At 41.6% G+C, this 23,954-nt stretch overlaps 1 protein-coding gene across 1 annotated transcript in view; it reads left to right on the plus strand.

The window, feature by feature from the left end:
• The window catches only part of KCNK9 (potassium two pore domain channel subfamily K member 9), a gene marked incomplete at both ends in the record, with an annotated part of 87,525 nt that extends 68,148 nt beyond the window's left edge, over positions 1–19,377 (plus strand). The window contains one exon of the mRNA XM_083859581.1: positions 18,536–19,377. Within this exon, the coding sequence (XP_083715707.1) occupies positions 18,536–19,377 (842 nt within the window). The remainder of the gene's footprint in view (positions 1–18,535) is intronic.
• Between the last annotated feature and the right edge of the window lie 4,577 nt (positions 19,378–23,954).

Consider the following 23,954-nt stretch of genomic DNA (forward strand, 5'->3'; position numbering starts at 1 on the left):
CTCCAACAGCAGAGTCAGCTGCTGGCAAACTGCTTTGCTTAAATAACAAAACAACACCACAACAACAACAAATTTATATACATAAGAAAAGGAAAATGAAACAATGATGGGTCGGGCAATTAAACTAAAAGCATTTTAGAGTGTAATCCAGCTCTCTCTATCAATATTTCAGGAGGCCATGATCAGTCTAATTGATTGAACACTTTCCACAGTAGTCAGCCACTAATAAGACAAATGAAATGTCTTTTTTATTGTCAAATCTCCATCTCACATTTGCTCAGGCAAAATCCTGCAGGGCATTTCATTTGAGGAGCATGGGTATTTTTTTTTCTTGATGGAGATAAATTGAAGGCCAGCATCTGTTTTTAAAGAGCAGTAAATTAAGCCTGTCTGCTCCTTTGGCTGTGGGTGGGTGGAGAAACAGAGCTGTGCTGGGCAGGATTCACACATAAACCTTGTGTGGGTTGTCAGAAGTTGAACCTGGTTTCCAGAGGATGTGTTTTCACTGTGTAATGATTTGAGTGCCTGGGACACTTGGCCTTGACAGACTCCAAAGGACTGCAGATCCTACCCTAAAGCTGATGTCTCTCACCTCCTTTCCTCTAAAGAAGAACCTCATTAGGATCCTCATTTCCCTGATGGTGATATTAGCACTTCACTTTTGACACTGCGCGGGTGTTTAGAAAGGGCTGAGCAATTGTTTAACTTTTCTAATTCATGTAAGCAAACCCCGGGTTCTGGGGGAGAAAATACATGAGTGGAAACTGGTTCATGTTTTATAGCTTTCCTCCAAAACCATGCCAAATGCAATGATTAGGGGGACATCTGTGAAGACAAAGCAGGGCATGCCCAGCAAATTTGCTTGGTTTTGTTTCCTTTGGACTGTGTCACTGCATGAGGGGGTGATTGCCCCAGCAGGATGGAGCTTCAGAGCATTGCCCATCTCTAATCAAAAGCTGATTTGGAGAAGGGGTAAAACTTGAGATACCACTGATGCACATACAAGTGCCTATCTTCAGGGTGTAAATCTGTGTGTGAGAAGGCTACTTTGAGCCCATATTATTCTTAAACATCCTCTTATGCACAGAGGCTCTGGGACTGGATTTTTAGCCAATATAAATCAAAGTAGCTCCTTAGGGCATTCTGCTGACTTATATGAGCCAAAGATCCTGCCCTAGGGTGAAGAAAGAGCTCTGATTATGGTGTGTGTGTGTGTATTTAATTAGCAAGGACTTCAAGCTGTGTCTGTGCTCTGCAGTCCCCACTGAGTTAACCCAGCATGGCACAAGTAGCCTTGTGAATAAACCCAAAATCTGGAGGTCTGGTAATGACTTTCCTCATTTACTATTATGATATAAGCTTCCTCACAGCCTAGATAAGGAGGGAGGGAAGGAAGCAAAGTGCCTGAGAGGTTTTGTTTTGCCTGTATTGCCTTTGAAATATTATATAATGTGTTTGAGTGCTTGATCTAACCAAGGAGTAGTTGTTTTACCTCCTAATCTAATAACTTCCTGATGTCTGTCTCCTTTTAGCTTTGCTGTAGCTTGGCTGCACAAATACCATTTAATTGTGTTCTTGTGGAAGCCAAAGGCCAGCAGCTTTGCCAAGAAGGGCTAATTTTATAATGCCCCTTGCCAGAATTAATCTTGAGGGCTGAGATAGGGCTGATGGTTTATAGTTGGCAATTATCATCACAGGGGAACTGTTGCATAGGGTGGTTACAAGTTATGGAGTTCTCTTAAATATTGTGCATTGCCTTTGGAGGCAGATGTTTGCTGTAGTCAGACAGAGGAGAATAAAAAAGGGGCAGATGGGAATGAAAGAAGGTGAGTGACAGAGAGGAGGAAAACAGAGCTAACAAAAGGTGATAACAGCAAATGAAAACAAGTAGAGTGAAGGCATGAGAACAGCAATGGAGTGATCTATTGGTGGAGCAGGCAAGGAAGAGGAATGGGTATGAGCAAAAAAATGGGAGAAATGTGGAAGAGAAATTGAAAGGAACTGATGGGAGAATCAGGCCAGTCAGTACAGAAGCCTGAGATTCAGTGTAGTCAAAGACTTTTTTGTTGTTGTTTTGAAGGAAATTTTCAGCTTCTGTCTTTAGGCCATGTCCCTCTCTGCCTGGTGAGTAAAGCAGCTTGATTACCCAGTAGCTGTGCTGGTGCTTACTGGAGTCTTCTCCCTGGGACAGGTTCCTTGAAGCTGAGAGCTGGTCCTCTGCAGAGATAAATGAAACCTTGCCAGGTTTATAATGCTGCTGCTGCTACACAGCAGGGGAGTCAGAGGTCTTCAGAACTCAGGAACAGCTTCAGACTCAGTGTGAGCACTTGAAGCTGCTGACAACAGCTCTATCAAACTGTTTATGGCTTTGCAAGGCAAATTGAGACCTGTGAATGAATGAGGTAGCAAGTCTGAAAGTGAAGTTGTTACTTCCAAGAGTTGCAAGCAAGCAATCAAGCAAAATAGTTTTTGATCTATTTGGTTTATGTGGAAAGCTTTTGGCTGCAGGGGTGGCTTCTGTGAGAGACCACAGGACGCTGTCCCCATGTTGGACAGAGTCAGCTCCAGCCTGCTCCAACATGGAACATACCATGGCCAAAGCTGAGCCCATCAGCAACACTGGTGACATATCCTTGGTGTAAGAAAGGGTTAAAAATGCCAGAAAGCATCTTTGAGAGAGGAGTGCGAATATGAGAGTGGAACAGCTCTGCAGACACCAAGGTCAGTGCAGAAGGATGGAGAGGAGGTGCTCCAGGCGCTGAGATTGCCCTGATGCAGACCATGGATGTCCATAGGGAGCAGAAATTCACCTGCAGCCCTTGGAGAACCACCCCAGAGCACACAACCCACCCTGAAGACCCTGTGCTGGAGCAGCAGGATTTGCCCTGAAGGAAGCTGTAAGCCCTTGGCAGGCACACACAGGAGCAGGAATTCCTGGCAGGAATGGCAGTTCATGGAAAGGAGCCCATGCTGGAGCAGGTTTGCTGGCAGGACCTGTGGCCCATGGGGGCCCACTTTGTAGCAGTCTGTTCCTGAAGGACTGTGCTCTGTGGAAAGCACCCACATTGTAGCAGTTCTTGAAGAACTGCAGCCCAGAGAAAGGAGCCACTCTGGAGCAGTTTGGTAAGGACTCTATCCCATAGGATAGACCCTGTGCTGGTGCAAGGGCAAGAAGGAGTGGCAGGGACAAAGTGTTATGGACTGACCACAAACCCCAATCCCCATCCCTCATGTCAGATTGGAAGAGGAGGAGAAGAGGAGTTGAGAATGAAGGAGTGAAGTTGAGAATGGGAAGAAGGGAGAAGCAGGGATTAAGGGGTTTTTGGTTTTGCTGTTTTTTCTCACTGACTTCCTCAGAGAGTAAATGGCAACAGATGAAATTACTCTTCCCCAAGTTGAGTGTGTTTTGCCCATTAATGATAACTGTTGATCAATCAACTTATCCTCATCATAAGCCACAAACTTTTCAATCCTAATTTTTCCCCCTATTCTGTTGAGAAGTGAGAAAACAACTTTGTCAACCCACCACACAATACATTGCTTCCCAGAAATATGCAGTTGAGGAAACTTGACTTTCACAGAACTCTTCTAATAAACTTACTGGTAGTCCAAAATTGAGCATGTATTTGCAGCTCAAATCCCAGACTGATGAGTGTGAGATGATAAATAAATCCCAGTGTAATTACAGGACCCTTGTAGATGCATGGGACAAGTGAAGGAACGTTATTTCTTTTAGGTCTCCAGTAGACCTTCAACAGTGCTGCTCCTTGTTTATATAAGCCTCAAAGCCTGCAAGTGAAGCTGAAATAGAGATTTAAATCACAACAGGAATAGTTCTGGAGGATGTTTTATTCGAAAAAGTTTTAAATAGGATGAGAGAGAATGGCTTTAAACTAAAGGAGGGTAGGTTAGATTAGATATTAGTAAAAAAGATTTCACTGTGAGTGGTAAGGGACTGGAAGAGGTTGCCCAGGGAGGCTGTGGATGCCCATCCCTGGAACTGTTGAAGGCCAGGTTTGATGGGGTCCTGTGCAATCTGATCTAGTGGAAGGTGTCCCTGACCATGGCAGAGGACTGGAATAAGATGATCTTTAAGGTCGCTTCCCACCCAAACCATTCTGTGATTTTATGAAATAACCCTTCTAAGTGGTTTTTCTCTTGTGTAGAATAGACTATGAGCTTCTCTCATTGCAAAGCCCTTTCTAGGGGGATATTAAACTCAGTCTAATCTGTATCCTTCATGACTAGGCCTTCTCCCTCTCTGGTATCCATGCTTGGAAAGTGCAGATGGTAATTCTGTGTGTCAGAGCAGAATTGTAAATAGTTAGGCACCACCTCATGTGTCATTTATATAGCCCCTCTCACTGCAAGGTCTTGGATCACAATGGTGGTTCTCAGGTATAAAAACTGTGCAAATGATGTTTATGACTACACAGAAATCTTCCATGAAGTACTTTGTCAGTCTGATTTATTGAGCCACCTTGTCTGGAGGAGTTCAGCAACAAAATAAAATGAAAAATACTGGTTATGATATTAAAATAATATAGTAGGTCATTGTTTTCCACCTAGCAGAAGATAAATGGTGAAAGGTTTGAAGAAGTTTTTCTAAGTGAGTTCCCATTGCTTCCCACTCAGTTTGACTATTCCTGTTGGCTGGGAATAGAAAACTGAAATGATGGATGGCTCTGATTATGCCTAGTCAGGTGCATTAAATGGTGTCTCACTCTACTGCCTCCTGCAATCTTGATGCTTGCTGTGCTTATCAGGGTGGGGAAAAGGTACATCTCTGTAAACAATAAGGAAATAAAAGGGGAAGTGAAAGAGCTCAGATTGGTCCCAGCAAAAAGGATTTTCTGGGCACTGGAAATGTATTGAGGTGTTTGAACAGATCCATTTTTGGAATAACTAATTGGGATATGTCTGTCAGCTCCAAGACTCAGTAGCTCACATGAACCCTGTCCTGCTCTTCGTGGGTCATTTCATGGAGAGATGCTTGCAGTATATGAAAAGTTTCTTTTTAGCATCCATCTGTTTAATGCTACATGGAGCTTAGCTCACATGCTTGTCTCTGGTTAAATCATGAACTCATATATACTTGAGTTATAGTGCTTTGAGTTCACAGACACCAAGAAAAATTGGTCTATTTTCATCAGTGTAAGACAAAATAAGATCCTATGGATTTTTAGCTGTGAACCAAGGACAGGTAGGTTTGAGATGCAGTACTTCATTTTGGGTTTTGTGTCAGTGCTGTATACAAGAGCTGTCTAAAGTTGTATGAAATACAACTCAAAGTCTGCACAAATGCAGCATTGAATTTCTGTGGCTCTGTATCTAAATTTGGGTTGTTGATGTGCAAGAAAATTGAATTCAAGCTGGAAAGGTGTAAAATGCTATCAAAGTGACCCTGACTAATGCAACAGACTAGCTGTGACTGGTTTATTCCTCCTTGGGAAAAGCAAACAAACAAACAAACCAGGCTGGTGAGATATGGCTGATCTTTATTAGTCTGCTGGAAAGGCAAACTGGGTGAGTTGCTGTTTGAGCTAGGAACTTTCATGAGAAGAATCAGACCTTGAACAAGTTCAGATTGAAAACAGGAAAACTTTTAGCTGTAAGAGCAGTGAGTTTAGGAACAGCCTTACAGCTTGATTAGTGGAGATGGAAGCCCAAACTGGGGTGTACCTCTGTCTTTTTAGGAAGGAGATTTTCAATGCACAATGAGCTCAGGTTCTGGGCTTAATATCTCTTAGGCCCAATTTCCTGACTTTCCTTGGGCAGTTTCTGATGGCTGGAACAGCATCCCATGAGAAATGCTTCTGGCCTTGTCTTGTTGGGGAAAGGCACTAAGGTCTCTATGTTCCTGGTGTGTCCTTGCTTCTGCAAGATCAAAGTTGCTATCAGAAAAATGTATGAGGTTGCTTCATTTGAAAGTGCCAGCCCAGTGAGTTAGGCTGGTGTAATTACCCTGATACAGCAATTCCAGCAAGTCTTCTCATAGCCAAAGCTGAACGATGTTGCAAAACTTTGACCTTCATGTTTTAGCTCAGCTCTTCTGTCTTCAAAGTACAAGGACAGATGTGTCTCAAAGATAGCACTGGCTTGGTGGAAAGCTGGACAGGACAGTACCATTGGGCTATATATTTCCATTAAATTTTTTGGCTTCAGCTTCAAAAAATGCTTTCTCAATCACAATTGAACTTCTCCCTTCACAGAAGTTTTGATTGAATGATTTCAGTTTTTCAAAGATAATTGACAGAACACACTTTAAAATTTGTAGAGGATAATTGAGAGATCTCTCTTTGCTTGTATTTGCAAGCATAAGGATTTTTTGGGGGGAACAATAGCAAGAGAAATAAAAAACCATGTACGTTTTTAAAAGAAACTGAACCCATTTGAGCATTATTTTTTCTTTATTTTCAATGAAATATGTGTACTATGTTCAATGTCCAATCTATCTCTAAATCCAATTAAATGACTGCTCAGCATATATGTGATGTAGTGGGGCAAATTATGACAGATTCCACTGACTTTTGCTGTTAAATCATAGATGCCAAGTTTCAATTAATAAAACTGCTGCAAAATTAGAGTGTCTGCAGGGCAAATAACCTTGGTCAAAACTGCAGCCAGCCAGATTCAGAAGATATGTTTGGGGATGCTTTTCTTCAGAGAAGGGTACAATAAATTCTGTAACTGATGTAAAGAAGTCTATGATTGCAAAGTTCTAGAAAAAAATACTTGTGTTGTTCTGGCTAATTTCTTATTATGGTCATTAGGGGACAGAGAAGCACAATGAAAGGAGAGGGAAAATGAATTTTTTGGTTCTTCCACACTTGGCTGTTCACCTGCCAACACAGAGACTTCCCTGGAAGAAGCGATTTTTTTCTAGATCAGAGCTTTCTCTGTTTTAGTCAAATTTATGTCTCTAAATTGATTTTCTGGCATGTTTTTCTAGCAGGAACTGAACCTAAGCACAGTGGGAATAACTAGCCCTCCCTTTAGCTGCTCTTTAGGCTGGGGAAACTCATGGTTTCTCAACAGCAGAAAGGAGAATCTGCCTAAAATACCATGGACCTACTAATATTTTTTAAAAGTTAGAAAAATTCTTTTTTTTAAATCTTCTGCATGGGAAAAATCTGCAATAGAAGCAGCACACAATTGAAACAGATACATGAGCAAACTCAAGGCAAGTGGTCTGTACTCTTCTATGTCTGTTGGCTGCATAAGAGGGAAAAGTTGTAAGAGGAAAAATGTGATTACTCCAGTGGAAACCCATCTGAACCACTTTCTTGAGTATCACCACACTCTTGCTGGGTGTGGTGTGTTTTGCCAGGCCAGCCCTGACAGCATTTGATGTCACACAGGTTTATGAACATCACTCTGAACTGCACTGGACAGTGACATCACAGCTTCAGAGGACGTGGGTGCTACGTCATTAATGATCTCAGTCACTCTGCTCTGTGCTGGCCTTTGGAAATATTTGTTTAATAGGGCTTTTGTTCAGATACAGCTTCTCAAGCCCTGGCCAGTGTAAGGCTGAGAGCTGAGAGCAGGATCCTGTTAACCCTGTGAAGACTCAGACTTGATAGTTTGAAAAGAGCTAACTCTTGGAATAAAGTGGAATCAGAAGTTTCTCATACTTCTTTTTTAATCATCACAGCATAGAAGAAACCCAATAATTTTTGGTCTTTTGTTAAGACATGATTCTCTGTGCTTTTTCCTGATATATTTCCCCCTAATCCCAGATGATTTGGATCATCCTGCCAGCTCTGCAGGTGGTGAGTCCTTCATCTTCCTCCCTCATGGAGAAGACTCAGGTCATTGCCAATAAACTGTGGGCAACAAAAATCAGTTAGAAAAAACTATTAAAATTGCCCAAGAAGTCAATTTATGGAGGTGAATAAGGAAAAAATGCTTATTGCAGTCACACCTATGGAGTACAAAAAGCCTTTGTGATGTAAAGAAATGACAGCATCAGGAAAGGTTTGCAATGCAGTGAGGACATAATGTTATAGTGATGGTCAGTCACATCTACATATGCAAAAAAAGATAGTGTTTTGCAGTCCAGGCAACTGATAACCCTGATACAACAGTTCTGCAGCTAGAAAGACTGTGCACAGCTCTAGCGAGGAAAGTTTTTGAAGAGAAGAGTGATCTCAGACCTGTACAATAAAGTGATTATGTAAGCAGCTGCTTATATAAAATCTGAATCTTATATGTTCATATGTATATGTTGCAGAATGCCTCTTCTCTTTCTTGCTGCAGAACTCTGCCTCCAACAGCTCTGTTTATAACTAATACTAACTAAGGAATGAAGCTGTGACTGTCTGCAAGAAGGATAAAGGAGTGAGCAATGGTGGAGAGAAATGGAGGATGTTGGATTGAGGGCTACAAAAGAACAGTGTGATAAAAGGCAGCGTAAAACAAGAAAAGTACAGGCTGTGTATCAAAAAAGAACTTCCTAATAGCTGGATCTACTGGATAGGGCAACAATTTCCTAAGGGTGAGAGCAGAAACCCTGTTATTTCAATCATTTAAACAAAACTGGACAAAGCCCTGGAGAATATATTGTAAGGAAAAATCATATTCCATCCCCTGGGAATGGATAACATGACCTGATAAAGTCTTTTCTTAGTGGTTGTGATGATTCTCTTCAGATTGAGAACTTGTTCTGGGCATGATTTGTCTTGGGACTAGATATGATGTGAGCCTCAGGTCAGTCCTCTGATTGATTCAGAGAACCAAGCAGAGAGGAGGAAGGGGAGGAAAAGAGTTCAGGGACAGTCAAAAATAGAGCTCATGGGAAAATATTGACTCAGAAGTCAACTGTCAACTGCTGCCCAGCTGGAAATCCAGCACAGAGCTGCTGTTGGTTTTGGGAGGAGTCAGGAATGGTACATCAGACACAAACCTGGTATACCAAAATCACTGCTGTTTACATGGTTTTCTCCTCACAGAGCTGGAGAGGAACCTCTCCTCACCTTTCAGCTTCTTTTCTGAAGCAGAGGAAATTTTAGGGATGAGCTGAGATACTGTTCTATCTGTACAAAATGAACTGGTGAGTGTTGGCATACTTGATTTCTTGGGAGGTGGTAAACCAGGTGGAAATTACCTCAGCTGCTCTGCTACCTTATTCAAAAGAACTGCCAGAGCCTGCAGACATCTCCTATCTAAGCATAAAAATAGAGGCTAAGTTCAACAAAAGTATGTTTGAGATAATCAGATAGATGAGCAGGAAGATTGGGATTTCATGGGGCCATTTGAAGTTTTCCACTTTCTCTTATTTACTTTTTTAGTAAACCCCTTTATAGTGTAAATTTTACACAGAAAAAAAGGGGAATATTCACATTCAAAGGAAAAACAATAACAAACATGAGCAAATACAGAAGTCTCAAATGGTTTTTTTGGGTTTTTTTTAAGCAACATCTTCCAAATGTTGTCTTTTGCTAGAAAGAAGATGCTCCTTGATGAGCAGCAGTGGTCAAGCCTGTGAACTCAAAAACATCCCCAGTTCTCTTGAACCCTGATTTGCATCTTCATTCCTGCAGGCAGATAGATATTCCACTGCAAGCTGTTTTATAAGGTGATGGAGACATCTTATTCCTGCAGTTCTCTCCCATACCTCTACATCTCACCTACCCCACCTTGCAGGACCTCCAGCTCCAGTAACTGGCCAGAGAAGGAGATGATCCCAGCTGCAGCTGAGCTGGCACTATGTGTGTGTTGATTTGTAGGCCCTTTTATGTGTATCCACAGATTGGCCAGATGGCAGGCCCAGCAGAACAGATCACTATCAAGTTCACATTACAGTTTCTTCTAAGTGGTGGAAATTGGTGAGCAGCTTCAAAGTTATCGTGGAGGAAAAACAGATGGGCAGAGATACAGATATAGATGGCTCATCCTTACCAAGAAATGAGAAAAACACAGAGCTAATTAGAAAAAGGAAAGTGTTTTTATGACTTGGTTTAAACTCATAAACCTATTCCTTACTGCCATAACCCAGTGGGTATTTGAAAGGGCCAAATGTGACCAAATCTATGTTCTTGCATTATGCAGAAACAATAGGTCTCCAAAGAGGGGAGATGTGTCCTGCTGGGGTCTAAGTCCAGGAGGAATACAAGATCTTTTCCAGGGGAAGCAAAGAAGTCTTTCCACCTGAGGGACTGTTGAAACTACCTGGGCTCAAGCATCTGACAGAAGGAGAGCTGAATAAGCAGCACCTCCAACTGCTCTGCCTCAAGGAACTGAATACATTTGTGTCCTCACCTCCCCAGGGAGGCAGCCGGCAGGGAGGAGGAGAGCCCATCCCTTGGACATGCTGGTGGTGGAGTCCAGGCAGGGAACGAGGAGGAAAGTGCAGTCTGAGCAGTCTGAGAACCTCTGAAACACAGTTCTCCAAAGTGTCTCATGAACATGACCTTACCGAGAGCCTTGCAGGGACTGGGACACCTCATTTACCTTGATCCTCTAAGAATCCAAAGGAAATCTCTTCAAGAGGGTTGACTTCTTACAGAGAACACCCAACTGTATTGCTTGTGATCTCCAGCTGAAACCAGCCAAATCAGAAGTCCTAAGTCCTACCCTGAATCAGAAATGGCTGTGTTTCACTAAATTTCTGCCTTTGGATGCCTGTTATTTCAGTCAATGTTAGCAACATAACTGTCTTCCCAAGTGCCACCCACAGGAGGACTTCCCAGTATGCTGTTACAGTTGATAGCTTCAGTTCCTGCTCCATTAGGCTGTAAGAATTCAGGGCCGTGTTCTTGAGCAGTTGCCCAAGCACTCTTGATACTTTTCCTACAGTTGAATCTTGTTCAATGGAACATGGTTTAGCCACATCTGGTAATGGTCAGGGCTGGGAATTGATGCCAACAGGCATTTTGGGTGATGCAGAGCATTCACCATGCCAGTACTTACTGCAACTTGGTGTGGCTGAAGAGAAGATGTGGGAAAAATTGTTATCACTAACGCTCCAGAGGCGGGAGGTTCAGGTTCCATAAGGAAGGAGATAATGTGGGATGGCTGCAGACCAGAATAGGGGAGGGAATGAGGATGTGTGGCAGAGGAATGAGTGGCAGCAGTAGTTATCAGTCCCATCAGTTTTGGGTGAGTCCCTCAGGTCTGCAGCTGGCTGTGCTGACAGGCAGTAGATTCAGCACCCCTGGTGAGCTTCCAGGAACCACTGCATAGGCAGTTCCTGAGGCCAGACACTTGTTTGTCCCCACTCACAAAGTGCATGGGTAGTCTTCCACTACCAGAGATCACAGAGAGAAGCCATTTCTTCCTTTTCCTCCTCATTTCCTTGCTGCATGTTGCCTGTGCCTGCTTCTCCCATCAGAGCTGCTTTTGAAGCTGTTTTCGCTGAACATCTTGGAAGATCAAGAAGGAAAGAACTCTGTCCTTGTGGTGGGGAGGAAAAAAACCAGTGGAAACCTGTTGCATCCCTGCCACCCAGAATACGAGGTCTTCTGCAGGTTTGATAGAAAACAAAGCAGTGAGTGCAGTCTCCAAGGTGGTTCGACCTTACTTCTGCAGCCAGGACCTAGAAGCAGTTGTAACAGACCAGGGATGAGCCAGGATGAGAGGCCCTGCCAAGCTTTTTGAGGGATTTAGGATTTGAGGTTGCATCTGGGCATGTGAAATTCTTTTTCCTCTTCTGTGACATCCCCGTGTTCACAACAGGAGATGATATTATCACATATTGTTGTGTGTTCCTGTAGGAGACATGTGCCATGCTTTGTCCTGACATTAGAGACCTTTTGAGCACGGAAGGGAAGGATATCTTTGAGGATGGAAGGGGATGTGCAAAACTAAGAGAGATTGTTCAGTTGAAGTCTACAATGAAATCAACCAACAAGGGAATAAAAGAAAAAAAGAGGTCCTGGAGATGTTTGAGGAGAAAGGCAGCAGGATTCAGGGAGAGGCTGAACATGGGAAGAAGAGGGAGCAGCCAGCAGTGCCCATGTGCCAGGTAGTTACACAGCACCTCTCATCCAGGTAACAGCAGCTCTTGATTACCTTACAGGAGAAAGTCTTTATCCTGTGAATGAGTTACTATCCATTAGTTACATGGAGTATCTTCCTGACCCCTCCTGAAAATCTCTTTCATCTGCACCACAAAGGCCACGGTGTTTCTTCTCTCTGGTGAAAGCTGAAAGCAGGAGCAGCAAGTCCAGCAGAGACACAGCCTGATCCTTGTGGTGATTTCTCTGACGTACATGAACCTCTGAAGTGAAGTGTGTGACATCAGGAAGATGTTTTAATCTGAATTACACTTGCCCATCTGAAGAACAGGTGCCATTATCCTCTCTTCATTATCTCCTGGCCTGGGCTGCTGCCAGCATGAGTAAGAAGGGTTTGAGTCACAGGGATGGAGAAGTTAATTCCTTTCTGGGGACTGTTGTCAGAGACAGCCTCGCCCAAATGCCCATCATGGGGATGAATGATGTGTAGATGAATGAGGGGAGAAACCTCCTCCTAAGAGAAATAAAGCATCCCTCATGAATAATGTAGAATATTGCTTTGAGATTCAAGACATCTAAGACTTGTTGCACATTGAATGGGAATGTGAATGAGGCTCAGCTGCTCTGCAGCTACACTCTGGCCTGAGCACAACCCATAACAAACTCACCACCACAGTTTTTACTTTTTAACACTGGCCACGTACTTGGCCTGGAACCAATGCACATCTAGAGACAAACCTGTCTCAATCTCTTACAGAGCCCAACATAGAAAAACACTCAGAAAACCATGCAGGCTCTATTTGTGCTACTTAGTGAAGCAGGACCTGTGTTTTGTAGGACACAGAGATGACACAGAGTTCCAGAAATAGCTAAACACATGTACTGCACCAGAAGGGTGCTTAGATCCAGTGTCCCTGGCCAGTGTTAACCTCTATGTGTGGACCAGGCAGGGACTTTTCCTAGGAGAGTGCTGCTTATTCCAGGGGGAAGCCATAATGGCCTGGGCTGATGACAGTGTCCATATCATGGGCTGGAGGTGGAATTCATCCTCAGAATCACAGAATTGTTAAGGCTGTAAAAAACATTTAAGATCAAGTCCAACGGTTAACCCAGCACCAATACCATATTTACCATTAAACCATGTTCTCAAATGCCATATTCCCATGTTTTCTGAACACTCAACTGCTTCCCTAGGCAATCTGTTCCAACGCTTTACATTCTTTTCCATGATTTTTTCCCCCCTAATATCTAACCTAAAGCCCCTCCCAGCAGAACTTGAGCCCAGTTTAGTTTGCTGGAGTGGATACTCCCTTGCAGTGTTGGAGAGGGCTACTATGTAGATGCAACACACTGAATATATATATATATATATATATATATATATATATATATATATATATTTATTTATAAGGTTTTCTTTTTTTTTTTGTGGATTTACTTATTCCGAGCAGTCTGTACCATTGCAATATTATGAATTTGTTTAAGACTCTTTTTGCCTTAGAAGCAAAGTGTTATTTCAGGGAATTTGTGTTGGAGGACAGGACAGATGTTCCAGACCTGTCTGTGCCCTGCAGCTGAATGTGGTGCAGAAATCATTAATGTAGATCTAAGCAAGCTGCTCTGTCCACATGAGGCTGCAAAGTGTCAGAGATACTTCTGCTTGGGGCTTGAATGCAACATGGCATTTTTGTGGATAAAAGGTCTATAAAATCATGAGTGACACAAAGAAGGGGAATGGGGACTGATTGTTCCTGGTCTCTTCCAAAGAGGAGGAGATACTATTGCCATCAAGTGATAGTAATGAAAGGGAAGTAGAGGAGCAATGGCAATTTTTTTAAAGAACATATGGTTGTTCTGTGAACCTTCTGGCCATAGGATGTTAAAGACATTGAAGGGACAATGCCCAAGCTCATGGAAGAGAAATCAATTTTGTGTTTCTAAACATGGCAAAAACTGGATTAGGAAATCCCTGAGCACCAAATAATGAAGCTGTACATGAATTCTTGGGGGAAAACTCACATGTATTATAGCATTCCTGTGTTCTTCCTCAGTCATCTGCTTGTGGTTGCTGTTGGATTCAGGGTAGTTTTGCACAGAGCTCCTCTGCATGTTCTGGTTGTGGGCTGGTACACCAGGACAATGTCTTTTTACAATCCAGATAAAAATACTGGGGTTGTCCCCAGCTGGACCTCATAGAGCTTGTAATGAGTAATTTCTCTCTGTGTCTCATCTGAAAGGCACCATTGAAAAATAAGCGTTGAAGAAGGCTCTAAGTGGTTTTTCCTCAGACCTTTATAGCTACACTCTGGCAAACAAGAAAATAGAATTTCTTTTTTCTTTTAGAATTACATGTAGGTGCACATGTTATTTGAGAGTTTTTCATCAGAGAATGGACAAGGCCTGGAAAAACCAAAGGCAGGGAAGACCCCAACAGAGTACTGATTTGGTGCCAGCCCTTACAGTGTGATTCTTTTCTTCCTTTGCCTACACCTTCTTGCAGTTCTGCTTGGTGTCTGTAGCCCAGCTGTCCCATGACTGGGAGGAGATGGATTTTGTAGAGTATTGGTGCTTCACAGTCCAGAACTGGAGTAACACTGAAACATGACATTTCCTCATGCCAAGCTACTCTTCTTGGTGCCAGCCCAGATGAAAGCCTAAGCAGCTGGGAGGGGTTTTGAAAGTGAGGGACAGTACTAATGACTTTGTTTCCAAATTGGGGTGAGAGTTACTTAGACATTCCTTGATCATTCAAATGATATCTCATTAAAAACCAGGTCAAAGTGCCTGCTGTGGTCACATTGCTGCATTGTGGTACCTCAACAAACCAGTTACTATACTAGAGTAGGATGGGCAGTGTTTGCTTAGGTGTGGTCCAGTGTAAAGCTCCATCTGTACCTTTCTCACTTTTATCTCAGCTCTGTGGCTTGTTAAGGGATGCATTTCCTGTACCCAGTACTAAGGTCTTCTGTTCAATCTTTCTCCTTCACCACAGAAGAGAGAGAAGCCCTGATGCCATCATTAACATTTCTGTTTTTCTTAAAGCCTTATGTTTCTTCAGGATGACACAAAGCCATCTCTTCATGCTCTGCTAAAGGGCAGTGACATTCATGTAGAGGAAACCAGGAAGAATTTTGGTAGCTGGAATCTGCTACCAAGGCAGTTGCTTCTGTTTCTGCCTTTACTTGATGCAAGTAAAACCTAACTACCTGGTGACTGACACTGTGACCTGTGTCCTTTCCCAGCATTATTGCTCCTTTGTGGCCCTCCTCCTCTGGCAATTATTCACCTTGCCCTTTTTCCCAGAGGTAGTCTCTGATGTTAAGAAGACAGTGGTTTGGTTCAGACTTGAAAAACACTGAATTTCAGAGAACATGCACTGCTGCAGTTTGCTTTCTGTGTGTTACTCTGTACAGGTCTGGGTAGATTCTGCAATGCTTAAGTAATGGAAAGTTAGGTCTGTCTTTGCTGTATTGTCACACTCCCCATTTCAGAGTGTTTAAGGTAATGATTAGGGTGTCTATTCCTTAAAGCCATTTTGTATAGGATAAATATGTGACTCTATATATTAATTTATTTGTAGTCTTATTCCAGCTTCCTGAATAAAGTCCTTTCTTTACCCCAAATTAATGGGGAAAATACAGTAAGAGACATTTATCTGATATTGTGGAACATGAGTATGATTTGGGGTTGAATAGAAGTCAGAATTTCTGGATTTTCTATCTACCTGTGTGAATTGGAGGGAAAATAAAGCCTGTGCTTTTCTATCTGTGAAACAGGGCTATGGATATATTTGTATTTTATGGGATATATAATTACAAAGTCTGTGACAAATCTTAGAAATTCAACTGTGATATAGCATGTAAGCACATAATATTAATGTTTTATGATGTCTCTAAAGTGTTTCTTGGGGATATCTTTAATGAGAAGGACAAAGTGAGATCAAAAGAAACCTTTTGTCACCCCAAATATTTTTTTTAGAACCCAAAGTAAAAAGCTTTTTCCAGCAAATGCCATCTCTGCAACCATCTGGAAAATCACATTTTCTGAAGATTTCCTTCTCTTTATCATCTGTAACTAAAGCTATAAAATAGGAAGACATCCCTAGTTTAATTCACACCCCTGTAGTTCAAAAGCTGATCTTAGTAATGAGAGGCAATTATAGCCTTTATTGAGGGACAGTCAGGTGGAACTAACCCAGCATCAATCTAGTGAAGACACTTCCCTTTCCAGGTAATTTGGAAACTGTTTTTTATGATGAACAGATTATTTGGCTCAATAAAACAGGTGAATCTCTATCCTTTATAACCTGGAAAAGAACCACCTATTTTGAGGTTTGTGCTTCTTTGGTAAAATGGTTTTTACCATCCATCCATCAACAAATACCAACTGACCTAAGAATAAACCTGGTGCTTTTTAAAGGGGATTCTTACTGGTTTTCTTGTTTTATTGTCCTTGTCTACTCTTGCTTTACATTTTAAAGTTTGCCTGGTGTTCATATTTTAGTTCTAGTAAAAGTGCAGACTCTGAGATGCAGCCCCATCCTGAGAGGAAGGCAGAATTCTGGGTTCTGCACCTCAACACTGATTTGGCAGAGCTACAGAAGGTCCAGAGAAGGACATGGAAATCATCAAGGAAATGTGACTTCTGCTGTATGAGTTTAAAAGGCTGTGGCTTCAGTTTAGACAGGAAAAAGCTGAGAACAGAGATAAAGCTGAGTTTAACTGAAAACAGGAAGGTGGTAAATAAGGAAGATTTAGAACTTAAATTCTGTAACTAAGGTGTTCTAGCTGAAACAAGGAGATATCCTTGAAATTAAAAGGTACTTTTTTTACATAGCAGATAGTGAACTTCTGGAATCTGTTGCCACAGGAGACTGAGGAGCTGTGCAGTGTCAACCGTCTCAAAAAAGAATTAGACAAATTCAGAGTAGCAGGTCATGAACTGGGTCTGGAGGTGATGGGCAGGACTCCTCAGTGGTCCTGCCTCAGTGGTATCTCATGTCAGGTCTGTCCTCCAGCTTCTGATCTGTAAGAGTGTGGGTCTGCTGAATGCCCTGTGTTTTATCTGCCAGCCACCTATGGGTATCCTGATGTCTCAGGGGTCTGGTATAAACTAGATGATTCTTTCTGGAAAACTGATTTAAACCTTCAATATCTCCAATGCAGGCACCTACACTGGAGACAGTCACTCAAGGTGACTATCATGACTATCTTCATTTGGCTGTTTACAGGTAGTTGTCTGCCAGTGCTGTGGGTGTATAAATTCTTCCGCAGTCAACAGATGTCTAGTCAGCCTAATGGGGGCCTAATGAACATGATCAATGAATAGTCATTTCATCTTGCCAGACGTGGGATGGTCAGTGAAATAACTCACTGCTGCCCGTTTTTATAGAATTTTTGTTGACTGTAATGGGAGTTTGGACACATAGAACACATGCAGATACATAAATGTAGGTATATTAATCTTGAACAGAGTTCTGTCTCAAGATTTCTGTTATGATGGTTGTAGAGAAATACTTGTCTCCTGAGAATAACTCAGTGACCTGTTTTAGACACCTGTGTGTACATGACAGAAACTGCCCTTGTGAAGTACATAGTTCTACTCATAGTTCTACTGGGCTGTAAAGGGACTCTAGACAGTGGTACCCATATGGTGAATGGACACAATGGCCAAGTGGGTCCCAGCCATCTCATTTTGGAGACTTTGGTACAGTCTCTTAAAATCTCAGCTGTGCAAAATGTAGATTTTAAAAACAATGTAACCTGAATAGGTGTAATTATAATATCAAAATAGCCCCTTGTGTATGGTTTGATTTAGAATAAAGGCTTAGCCACAATTTTACCACTTGAAAACCATGTTGTGAAATGTGGCACATCCTCTGTCCTTGGGTTAATTTAACATCCTGATGAAATTGCCTTTGCCATACTAACTGTCAAAGCTGTAAAACTATGGCACAAGCTGGTAAGTTGTTTATTCTTTCAGTAAGTAAGGATAGAACGGGCATTAGATCCCTAAATTCCTCTGGTGTTCCAGCAATGAGTCACTTTCATTAGGAGAAAGGCTTATTCCGTATGGGAAAGTTTGAAAAGGAATTTCTTTGGCTGGTGAGCCTCTGGATGTTGTTAACTCCACGCTGTCAGCAGACACAAAATTTGAATGCCATCACTATACTCTGGTTTTGGAACAGAGCAACACCAACCACTCTCAAAAACACGTTGGAAAAGTCCATCTATTTCCAAAGTTTCCACTTTTGCCTGTGACACAACAGACATGAAATTTCTTCAGTTAATCAATGCGATAAAACCTTGTTTAGGAGACTCAACATTGTTTGAGATAGAACGGGTTGCCCATTCTTTCACCTTTCCCACTCCTGTGTGTACTTTGTTCTTCTGTGCCTTATTTACTCCTGACACAGGGCGTAGGTGGGGAGGTGTGGGAAGATGGTGTGACTGCAGTGTCCCTGCAGCTTTGGACCTGGCTGTGGCATCAGAGTGGTTTGGGTGGCTTGCATGATGAGGGAACTGTGGCCATCACCTGCCCTGCTGACTCTCCTGTGTTTCCATGCCCCCTCCCAGGTTACGGACACGCTGCCCCAGGCACGGATGCAGGGAAGGCTTTCTGCATGTTCTACGCAGTCCTGGGGATCCCGCTGACACTCGTCATGTTCCAGAGCCTGGGCGAGCGCATGAACACCTTCGTCAAGTACCTCTTGAAACGCATCAAAAAGTGCTGTGGCATGAGGAGCACCGAGGTCTCCATGGAAAACATGGTCACTGTGGGTTTCTTCTCCTGCATGGGGACACTCTGCATTGGAGCAGCAGCCTTTTCCCAGTACGAGGAATGGAGCTTTTTCCACGCTTACTATTACTGCTTTATAACATTGACTACGATAGGGTTTGGAGACTATGTGGCCCTGCAGACCAAAGGGGCCCTTCAAAAGAAGCCTCTCTACGTGGCTTTTAGCTTTATGTACATTCTAGTGGGGTTGACAGTCATTGGGGCATTTCTAAATCTGGTTGTTCTCAGGTTCTTGACCATGAACAGTGAGGATGAGAGGAGGGATGCCGAGGAGCGGGCGTCCCTGGCAGGGAACCGCAACAGCATGATTATCCACATCCAAGAGGACTCCCAGCACGGCCGGCCGCGGTACAAGGCCGAAGTAACAGACCTTCAGTCAGTTTGTTCCTGCATGTGTTACAGGTCCCACGAGTACACCAGCCGGGTGGTGTCCCACCAAAATTCGTTCAGCTCGAAGCTGAACCCCCAGTACTTTCACTCCATCTCCTACAAGATAGAGGAGATCTCGCCAAGCACATTAAAAAACAGCCTTTTCCCATCTCCTGTCAGCTCCATCTCACCTGGGTTGCACAGCTTTACAGATAACCACAGGCTGATGAAACGGCGAAAGTCCATTTAAAGGGATTTGTCTTATTTTGCTTTCCTTGTTTTTTCCCAGTTCTTTGTTTGTTTTGGGTTTTCTGTTCCTTGAGTGAGACGGAGCGAGGCCAAAGGGAGTAGAGCAAGCCAGTCCTCCTCTGAGACTCAGCTCTTCAGCATGAAGCATGGATTATTACTGTTCCAGCAAAGTATGCCTTACATTACCCCCTTGGTGGATGTCAGAGGATTCAAGGTGACGTGAAGTGGGTACCAAATCCAAAGTTGCACACACAGCTGGGAGCCTTCATGTGCCACTGGCACTCCTGACCTAACAAACTCTTTTCCTCATGAGCAGGTTTGCAGTGTGTGTGCGTGTGCCTGTGTGAGTGTCGGGTGTGCGTGTGCGTGTGTGTGTGCGCGTGCAATTCCACAACCAGTGCCATGTGACAAAAAAAATTAAAGCATCAGGTATTATTTTTTTTTTTCTTTTGCCCTTGAAACAACTGTGTTCCAGCCTGCTTTTTTTTAGATTGCTTCCAAAATCTAAAGGGGAGGGTGGGAGGGGGAGCCAATTTTGTTTTGGTTTTATTTTTTTGCCAAGACGAGCATGCGCCATAAAGCAGTCAATATACCAGGTGTATCATGGTAAATTTTTTAAATGCTAGATTTTAGATTGTATTAACATTAAAAAAAAAAAAAAAAAAGGCAGGAGAAGATGGGTCATTTTAGCTTGCCAGTTCAAAATTTAAAAAAAAAAAAATAAAGCATGCACTTTGTAAAACTGGTATGCATAATAAAAACACAAGAAAAACTAGCAATGGAATTAATAATCAAAAGCAAATAATAATTTTAATTTAATTATATTTAATTTTATAATTTTCAGCTGTTCCAACAATTTGCAAACAAAATTTCTAGGATAAATTGGGAGAATTGTTGGAACAGGAAAGTGTATTTTGTTATTTTAATTTTATTTATAAATTATTATTATTATTATTATTATTATTGTTATTATTATTATTATTATTTTGTGCAGCAATTACCTGCATGAACAGGATTTCTATTTTTTGGAATGCTTGGTTAAGATGGGTATAAATAGGAGGATGTATATTTTTTCTTACATAATAGTGACAGGGCATTCCTTGTTTTAAATAATTAAAAAAAAAAGATGATTGTCTCTAAATGCTTTTGATTTGTAAATAATGGAAAGCCTTTGTTGGTCTCAGGAAAAATTCAAGGGACAGTATCTTGTGTTTGGCTCACTGGGAACTTGTGAGATTAGATGTGATACTGCTTTTTTTTTTTTTTTGCTAGGCAAAGGCGAAATGCATTTAGCAGTAATAGGCAAAAATAGCTTTACTCCAGTGTTTGGAGGGTAACAGCAGGAGCAGTTCTGTTGGCAAGTTGTAGTGGAGGATGTTGAGACCATGTCATAGAGTTGTTCCTTGGACATTGTCCATCTCTCAGTTGTTCATCTGGACCAAACAGACTTTACAGAACTTAATTAGAGGCCTAATCCAGCTCCCTTTAAGAGAATAGGAATTTTCAGTGATTACATGGGATTTAGTGCTTTTGGAGATTTATCTTTGATTTTACAACGGTAGGACTGGGAGTTTTATGAACCCACACCTTTGTCTCTGATTTAATTCTATCTTTTAAATCACTTTCCGTGGTAATTTGCCACAAAAAACCCATTTCTTTTTGGCACTAATCACCTCCTGCTGATTCTACCATTTTGTGCTCTCAGTGTAAAAGCAATAATCCTTTTTTTACCTATAAAACCGGATGGTGTATGCCCAGCTCTGAGCTCTGTGTGCTGATGGATGTTGATACCCTCTCAAAAAGGCATCTGTTAAGAGCATTAATAGGGAGAAATAAGGAGTGTCATTCCTCCTCTGTTGTCTTCTCCTTGGCTTTAAATTATTAACTATCAAATATGCTCATGTTCTCCACACCTGTCTTTCAATAAGTAAATGACAAGCAAGTTATCCATGACTTGGACTCCGTTACGCAGCTTCCTTTGGGTGTAGAAATTGCTGTGGCATGAAATCCTCCATTAAGATTGGTGAAGAACTAACAGGATTCTTAACGAGGATGGATGAGGATGGACTTTTTCAGAGTAATGTGTGGGTGCATCAGTGTTGCCAGTACCATGTCCTAGGGCAAATGCCGATGGTAGAAGGATCACAACAAGAATACCTAAAAAAGCAGTTTCTGGATGTGTTAAACCACCTCAGTGTTTGACACCTTGAAGCTGCTTCCCCTGATGGCCCATAGGGTTCACAGTGCTCTCCAAATTCACTTTTTTCATCTCTGCTTGTTATCCCAGAAGTGGAAATAAGTGTATCCCTCTTTTCCTGCTATGGAAATAAGTATTCCTGAAATATGCATCTCTATATCATGTGCAGCTGCTGGGTGTATTTGACACTGGAGAGAAGAAGGAAAATTTTGGGGTTTTGCAGAATTTGAGTTCGATTCCATGCTTGGCAAAGGAGAATTTTAGCAAAACCTTTAAGAAGAAAAAAACAGTTGCATCTTATAAAACGTTACATAGATGTTTTTTTTGCTCTATTGCCACTTAGAGTCCTTGCATTAAAACTCAATGGCTTTGTAATAGCTCTGCTTTAGTTTAGTTGAAGTTTGTAGATGTAGTTGGAGAAATCTGTGTATGTTGATATGAAGGAGCCAGAGTAGATGTCTGTAGCCATACTTTTAAATTTAAAAGCTATAATGACTGTATATGTGGGAAACTGTTTTACTTGAATGTATCTGCATTCCTTGGGATTTTCAAATATGCTTATTTATCTTATTCTTCTGGCTGAAGAGCCCACAATTCTGTCCAACCTGTATTTTTGCCACACATGGGATTTTGAAGTAGCAGGTTGTTTCATTTACAAGGAAACTCTTGCAGGATTTTGCTTTGTGAGCAGCCAGACACAAGAACTCTCACGTGTGCACATCAGAACACGAGGCAAAATCTGCCTCTTTCTTCTTTGTTTTCATGGTTCTTGACTGATGTGTGAATAACGGCTTGGGCTGTCTTGACCTGGAACAGACTGAATCATGAAAGGGAAGCTTTTGTCCAGGGTTAATCCCAGCTTTTCAGTTAAACATGAAAAATCAGTCAGTGAAAGGTGAGCTGACTTTTTGTCAGTTCTGTCTCTGACTTCTTATTGCCCTACATGTTTTCTTTCACAACATTGCTTTTCAGAGGATATTTTTGCTAGTACATTATTGGGTTTATTCCACTTAAGATATTATCTCTTTCAGAACAATTTCTCTTGCTCCCTACTCACTCTTTTGAAATTCAGCTACGAGCAGGTAGTAGTGGTGCTGCTTATGATTAGACATCCTAATGTCTGCCATCACTTTATGATGCACTCTCATTCCCCAGAGTCTCATTTCCCCTACCCTTGCCTATTATTAAGCATTAGAAATAATAATAACAAATCAGATTAGTCTATTTATGTCACACTAATGTGCTCTTCATCAAAACAACACAAATTTAGCTCCCTGCTGTCGACTTTGATTATATAACAACCCTATTATCCTATAATATTTCATATTATCATCAAAGGGAAAAATCAGTTTGATCAGTGAAGCACCAAAATAGCTTTGACTGAGCATGCTGTGATATGGAAACAAGAGGAAACTTAATAGAACAATGCAGGCACAAGTCTCCACTTGGTCTTCATTACTGTGTCAGGAATATTCGAACTGATCTAACAGGCACTGCTTTGCCAGAACTTTGTGCATGCACCTGCTTTACAGGGATGCCTGTAGTGGGGCAGTCCTAGAAGGGATGTTTGGATTTTCCTTCAAGAGTCCAAAATAGCTTCTTGGTTGTTAATGAATGGAGAAGATGTACAGAGACCTTTAGCAATAAACTTCTGTTTGAACTCTCTTGTAACAGCTCATTAGGATGAAACAGACATTATTAAAAAAAAAAAAAAAAAAAAAAGAGAAAAAGGAAAAGGAAAAAAGAAAAGAAAAGGAGAAGGAGAAAAGAAAAAAAAAAAAATAAAAATAAAAATAAAAAAAAAAAAAAAAAAAAAAAAAAAAAAAAGAAAAAAAGAAGGAAGTGACCCAAGTAATCTACTGTATTGTACATTTTCTCATTAGTTCCCTAGTGCTTTGATCAATGAAATGCCAGGGCAGTAATCAAGATTATTGTGATTCCGACCTAAGCAAGGTAATTCCATTTTATCTCTGACAGATTTGGAAGTTTTTGTTAAGGAAAAAAATAAAGTTTGATTTGTTGCTAAAAGCTTAAAAAGGAGCAGTCAGTGGAACCAAGATGAAGCATGAAAATGTTCCAAAACTATTTGGTGTGTGCAGACCAGAGGGCAGAGGTTTGGGTAGAAGTAGCTTTCAAAGTAGCTTTCAGCTGAAGTTTATGTCCTCATTTAGCTTTATGTAATATTCCCGTTAATATTAAGATCTAATTAAGACAGTCATTTTAAATCTTTATGAGGAAGCCAGATGAGAGAGATGTGTTGGAGTGTGTCCATTACATTAATGTTATGGACTTTTTCATGCATATTTCAACAAGACACTATTACTGACTAGAATATTGCACAAATTACAATGAGAATTGCACCACTGCTACCTTCATCAACT

The sequence above is a fragment of the Zosterops lateralis genome, assembly GCF_965231275.1.
Source record: "Zosterops lateralis genome assembly, chromosome: 1".
NCBI lineage: Eukaryota > Metazoa > Chordata > Aves > Passeriformes > Zosteropidae > Zosterops > Zosterops lateralis.